The sequence below is a fragment of the Phalaenopsis equestris genome, unplaced genomic scaffold (genome assembly GCF_001263595.1).
Source record: "Phalaenopsis equestris unplaced genomic scaffold, ASM126359v1 Scaffold000107, whole genome shotgun sequence".
Classification (NCBI taxonomy): domain Eukaryota; kingdom Viridiplantae; phylum Streptophyta; class Magnoliopsida; order Asparagales; family Orchidaceae; genus Phalaenopsis; species Phalaenopsis equestris.
Genome location: NW_018164549.1, coordinates 404,640 through 411,184, shown reverse-complemented (window position 1 = coordinate 411,184; position 6,545 = coordinate 404,640). Strand labels below are relative to the sequence as shown.

General features: G+C 35.6%; 1 protein-coding gene across 1 annotated transcript in view; it reads right to left on the bottom strand.

Annotated features, from left to right (window-relative positions):
• LOC110020656 (mitochondrial outer membrane protein porin 5) overlaps positions 1 to 6,293 on the bottom strand; it is a 21,784-nt gene extending 15,491 nt beyond the window's left edge. The window contains exons 1-2 of the mRNA XM_020718830.1: positions 6,124 to 6,293; positions 5,949 to 6,016 (exon numbers count right to left, since the gene is read on the bottom strand). Coding sequence (XP_020574489.1) covers positions 5,949 to 6,016; positions 6,124 to 6,169 — 114 coding nt within the window. The 5' untranslated portion in view covers positions 6,170 to 6,293. The remainder of the gene's footprint in view (positions 1 to 5,948; positions 6,017 to 6,123) is intronic.
• Between the last annotated feature and the right edge of the window lie 252 nt (positions 6,294 to 6,545).

The following is a 6,545-nucleotide window of genomic DNA, read 5'->3' as shown; positions in this document are numbered from 1 at the left end:
TGAGTTTTCTCGTCTTGTTTAGTTTTCTTGCAAGTTTATTTAAATCTCTTGCAAATCATGCTATGCCCGCAACATTAATAACGCAACAGTAGCAGATGCCCAGGTACGCTTTTACAGTTTATCTACAGCATTTTACGTTACTGCATTTTACCTTTCAAGTACTTTTTATTTACCTGCAATTTGACTACTCTGCATGCAAAACCAAAATTGAAACAAAACGAAACCAAACATTGACACTAAAACTGTGAAACATAAACTACAATTTTTAAACACTTAAACCTTGGAGTCATCGCGACAAGAGCTTGAAGCCAACTTTGTGGGCAACACGACGAGGAATTCAAACTGAGCAGCAAGAGGATCTTCTTCAGCATTATCCCTTCCTAGTATAATAACAACTCTTAGGACTTCGAGGTAGCTCGCCTAGCGCGATGTAAATCCTCACACTCCCTTTTTAGGCTCCTGTACAACCATGTTGTGCAGCGTAAGTCCTAACCCGCCTTAGGTTCTGAGGTTGTCGTGTGACACGACGTAAACCCTCTTATTTCTTTGGGCTATTTGCATAATCGAGTATTATGCATTCGTAAGTCCCAACTAATAAAATTGACAGGATTTAACATTCAAATAAAATCTTCTCTAAAACACAGCCACACAGTAGGATAGTTTGGGAGGTCACTGAGGTTTCTCCTCAGGATCTATGACATCCCCTACATGTTCCTTCCTTTGGACTCATGAAATAATTGTTCCTATTTGAGCCACTCTCACTTGTTTTTTTCACGTCCTACCTTGAAAACCTAAACTTTAAATTCTTGAAGACGAGAACCACTTATCATTATCGAGAGTTTTCTCAAGTGATTCCCGTTACTTGGGATGTAATTAACTATAGGAGTTTGCCTTTATAGGGAACTTGGAACCCAGGTAAAATAAACCCTATTTAATCTTTGTATTAGATAGGGGAACTTGTCGATCATACATAAAAAGGTTCGCAGACCAAACGGATGTCACAAATCTCTTAGTTTGCAGGATTGGGTCTATCGTCGAGGTTTACACTTATCTTTCGGGAGGGTGTAGTATTCGCGGTATCGGGCACGATTATGCAAACTATTGAACTAATGAGATCCATTTGGTCTCATTTTTCAAAAATTAAAACATACTACTTTTAAAACTCAAACTATATATATTTTTTATACTTAAATTAAATTTCAAAAAATTATTTTTATATACCATATTTTTCAAACAAATCTATTAAAAAGTTGACCGACAACTGAATAACATGCATAAAGCCTATGAGGGGTTATTTATAATAATAAATAATAAATAATAAAAGACTAAACTACCTTAGGCACATAAAAAACTAATTTTTTCTTAAGCCAGACACATGTGGAACAATACTCTCCTCCAAAAAAACACATCCTCAAGGTGGGAAAAAAATGAAACTGTTGTTGGATCAAGTCGGCGATTTTCACATGGCGTCATCATCTGACCATCTTTTTCATTCAATCAAGAATTCATAATGACCAACATGAGTTCGAAATGTAGTCATGTACACATCTTTTAGTCGCATCTAAATTTGTTGGTATCCCGACTTCAAGTTAATTTTGGAGGATATTGCCGTCCCAACTAACTTGTTCAGTAGTTCATCGATCACCGAGATATGAAATTTGTCGTGTGCCAATTCTTTATTCACTGCCTAGTGAACCACATTAAAGCACCAACTCACATCTTTCTTCTTCGCTAACAACATTGGGCTAGAAATAGAGCTCACACTAAGCTTTATGATCCCATCCTCCATCATCTCTCGGATCAATCCGTCAATCTCACCCTTTTGTACCTGAGGGTGACGATCTGGCGCACGTTGATAGGAGGAATCTCAAATCTTGGGGATATTGCAAACTCACATACTTCTTCTTCACTAGCAACATTGGGCTAAAAATGGAGCTCACACTAAGTTGAATGATCCCAACCTCCATCAACTCTCAGATCAAACTCTCAGATCAAACTCTCAATCTCGCCCTTCTGTACCTAAGGGTTGACGTTTGGGCACATGTTGATCGGAGAAACCTCAAATCTCAGGGTTATTGCAGGCTCGTGTTCCCTCTGAGGCCCTTCGCTTGATCCCACGATTCCAAGTCCGCTTAAAGAAGAGTCAATGTCTTAATGTCACACAAATCCTTCATATTGTTGTTGTCTGCATCCTTTCCTGACACTATAGGTCGGCCTCGTGGAGGGAAAAGCCAATTTTGTGTGAAACTCTATTATCTTCTTCATCATTTCTTCCAGAGTCGTGAATCTCGCTCTTCCATGTACAAGAAATGCTCCTCCATTACAGAGAAATGTTCATTTATTTCATATTTGATGTGGCTCATCTCTTTCTCTAATTTTCCTCCAAATCATCTATTTTTTCTCCCCATTACTTCCAATCATTTTTGAAGTATGCATGTCGTGATCCCGTAGTTGATTTGAATCAAGATTGCTTTTCTTAGTTAGATCATAGTCAGTTGGCTCGAATCATGACTCTTCTACAATTAGGACAAGCCACAATCTTCCTAAGTAACTTAAGTCGCAACTATATCACGAGCGTAGGTCACAAACACAGTTATGTTTGTCATGATCTCGTTTGTCGACTTCCTCAGCTAGCTTGAATCGCTACTATCTCGCAAGTTGTGGTCTTACTCCTCCTATATACAGCACGACTAGGATGAATCGTGATTGTATTCCTTCCCAACTAGTTGAGTCGTGTGATTGTGTCGCTCTGTATGTCGCGATCCGGTAAGTGACTTCCCAACAAACTCTAATTGCAACTGTATTAAGTTTGTCGGCGTTCATGGAAACTCTAATCGCAATTGTATTGCACGCCACAATGTTGTTGACATTTCCATGCTCGCAAAATGATTTTGTCGTCTCTTCCCTGCTAACACGATCGATCATTTTTCTTTCCAAAAGTGCCAGAACTCTTTTGTGAGCTAATTTTCCTTCTTTTTTCAAAATTGATGCTCTGATACCACTTTGATAAGAATCTTCATGAATTAGGCAAAACAAATGTTTTAATTATCCAAAGCAAACAATACAACTACGAATAAATAAAAATAAAAGACAAGCACCTATAATTCGAGAGGTAGGCAATCTCTCCCAAATCCTACAATTCGAAAGGTAGAAAATCTCTCCCAAACCCCAATCTCATGCATAACCCTGACCCTAAGCCTATGAGGGTCTATTTATACTAAACAATGATGAATAACAAAATAATAAATTACTCTTATAGTAGGCACCCACATAACAACAAGCAATTATGCATGATGAGCAACTTAGTGCTTGTTAATTAAGGTGGATGAACTAACAAATATGAGCATATATATGAATCTTTACATATAAATTAACAATTAACTGATGAATTAGCTCCTAATTCTCTCTCACTAAACTATAAAGAGTGATTAATTCTTAATTGTTGTTACTCTAGCATTTGCATGTCCTAAAGTGGAGCATAAACTTTATTGAGCCAAGTGTTTGCAAACAATTGAACATTGCATAAACTCTCAAAATCTCCACCCGTCCCTCTACATCACTCACTTCTTTGCTCCTCTCTCTATCTCATTCTCTTCGACTATAAAGTTAGATCAATTTGTAAATTGCAAATAATTTAGCATTTAAATGTTCTAAATAACTCCCCTTTCACGCTTTCTTGCTCTTGATGACTATGGAGTTCAGTTGCATTATTAATTGTAGTGAAAATAGCTTAGACTCTCTCTTATTTCTCGATAGTGTTCGATCAAATTATCAGTTGTAACCAATCAAACATTAAGATGCTCTGACTCTCTCCTTTTCTATCCCTATCTTATACATGTGCACTCTCTATCTCTTGTTAATCATAAATTCCAATCAAATTATTACAGATAGCTAATATATTATTTAAATGTTGTACAATTGACAACAAACTCTATTAAATCAAATGTTTGGTCAAATGATTGAACATTGATTAATCTCTCTCACCATAATATAAAATTAAGCATATAATTAAATCAAAACAATTAAATACATGTCAATTGACTTGTGTTGGAAAGGTAGAAGAAGACCTAAAAGGACTTGGGCATGTTGTATAAAAAATGATCTTAACTTATAAGAATTAAATGAAACTATGGCACTCAATAGGACACAATGAAGAAAAAGGGTTCATGCAACCAACCCTATTTAGTGAGATAAAGGCTTGTTGTTGTTGTTGTTTTGTTCTTGTTGTTGTAATTAAATACAAGTCAATCACCAAGCTACTCCATGAGTTCAGCTATAGCACTTGGTGCACCTCCAAAATCGATAAATTACAAAAACATGTGAGGACAAGCAACTTGCATTAACAATTACCTTTACTTGATTGAAGAGATGGGAGTTAATACGTCAATTGTAGAAACAAAATAATTTTTTTATGATAATATTTTGTCATAGAGAGATGTGAACTTAGAATCAAGAGTTGGATAAATAAAGAATTGTATCTATAAGGAAAAATAAGATAAGCGTAGGAAGAACATCATCAATTTATAGAGCTGGAAAACCTTGATATACAGGATGAGTTCTTTAAGATAGGAAGAGATGGAGGGTTATAAGGGAATGGATGATGATAAAAATGAAATAGCTAGCAACAAAGATGAGATTATCATTAGGTTAGGCAAATTACAAATTTATTTATATTTCTTTAGGATAATAAATATAGTAAGATTTTTCAAACTAAATACGCAAAGTAACTTGAAATTATTGTATCATCGGGCATAATTTAATGTAATAATGATAATACATTTATAAAAATCAATGGCTCATGATTAAAAACTTTATGAGGTGTAGTAGCATTTCATTTTTTAACGAAGTTATATGATGCCACGTAGCACCTTGGTCGTTGTGTGGCCATATCACCTTGAGGTTGCCAATGCTTCTGAAAATATTAGTATATAATTCATAAGAAGAAATGTATATATACAAAGATATGCATGCTTCAGATATGTAGAACAAGGATTCGATAATAAAAATAATACTAGCATAGCAGGCAAAATAATACTAATAATAATAACCAAAACTTAACATAAATTTACAAAAAAAACCTAAGAAACTATGAAATCAGATATAGCATGTTTGCCTAAATTTCAAACATATAACTACCCTTTTTTGATATTTTAGTGGGAATACTCAACTAGATAAGGTAAAAGAGTTTTTGGCGTCGATGTTTCAACCCATGGGTCATTTCACTGTTTCCTGGAGTCCAAGAACATGGCAAGTATCAAATATGAATACAAAAGCCATTTTGAGTAATTTCAACTCCATTAAGGAGCTCTTTGGATTAACAGTGTTAAAACTATCAAAAGAAAAAGAAAAAGAAGGTTTGCAATGGAGATAACTGTAGAGAAGTTTCACAAATTTAACCAAGAAACAGGAGCATCAGCTAGATCACTGACACATTGATGCTTCCCAGCAATCAATCTATCTACTCTAATGAGTCATATATAAAAAAAAAATTGGAAATTCAATTCCTGGGAAATCTTCCGACTTGCCCAACATCAACAGAAAATAGGTGACAGAAACTTAAATATTTTAACCTTTAATTATTAAAAATAAAGAGTTATGCATAAAGACACCGCAGATAAATAGAAAACAGATCTAGCTTACTCAAATGATTTTCTATCAATCTGATCTAAAATGGCAAACATACAACAACAAAACAAGGTTCTGCTATACAAAATAAGTACCCTAAAAACATGGAAACCGCCAAGGCCCTCATTGTTTCGTCAGATCAAATAGCGCGCACTCAAGCGGATTAATTATCACAAACCATAAAAAACATGAGCAGGCATACAAAACCGGTATAGAAATTGAGCATTTGCAGTGGAATGGGATCATAAAACAGAAAATAAAAACTATATATAATTCTCGAGCAATAAGACGGCAGAAACACAAGAAGGAGATCTGGCAAGTACCACTCCGGTTGCGCTGCGGGTTGAAATCGTTAACTTCTGGTCGTAACTATAATCCCTCGTCAGCAGATCTGAGCCATAAGCAAATGGTTCGAATAATTAAAATTTCAGGATTAAGAAAATTGTAGAGCTAGCAGAAGTGGCATGGAGAAGAGTTGAAGAGAAACGGGAGGCTTACCCTTCGCCTTCTTCCCGATGTCAGAGAACAACCCCGGACCCTTCATGGTTGCAGAAGAGAGGAGAGAGAAGAGTCGGAGACAGAGACACAGGTGTCGGGGAACAGATACCCCCAGAGGAGCGGAGAGGAGATGGGAAGGGAAGGGGATGGATGTCCGTCCATTTTCCTGAATTTTCTATTTTCACTATTTATATTAAATTATTTTTCTGCATTTTTTTATATAAACATAACACTCAAAACATTATTATTTTCTTATCTCACATTTAAATTTTGAATATTACCATATGCACATTTTTGTTAACAGCTTGTGTCTCCAACCTCCTTATCAGTGTCAAACTTGCATAAAATTCACTTATCAACCAAGAGGTGGAGTTTTGGAGGTCTTTATACGCATGATCAAGTTGCTCACAAAGGAGGAAAAA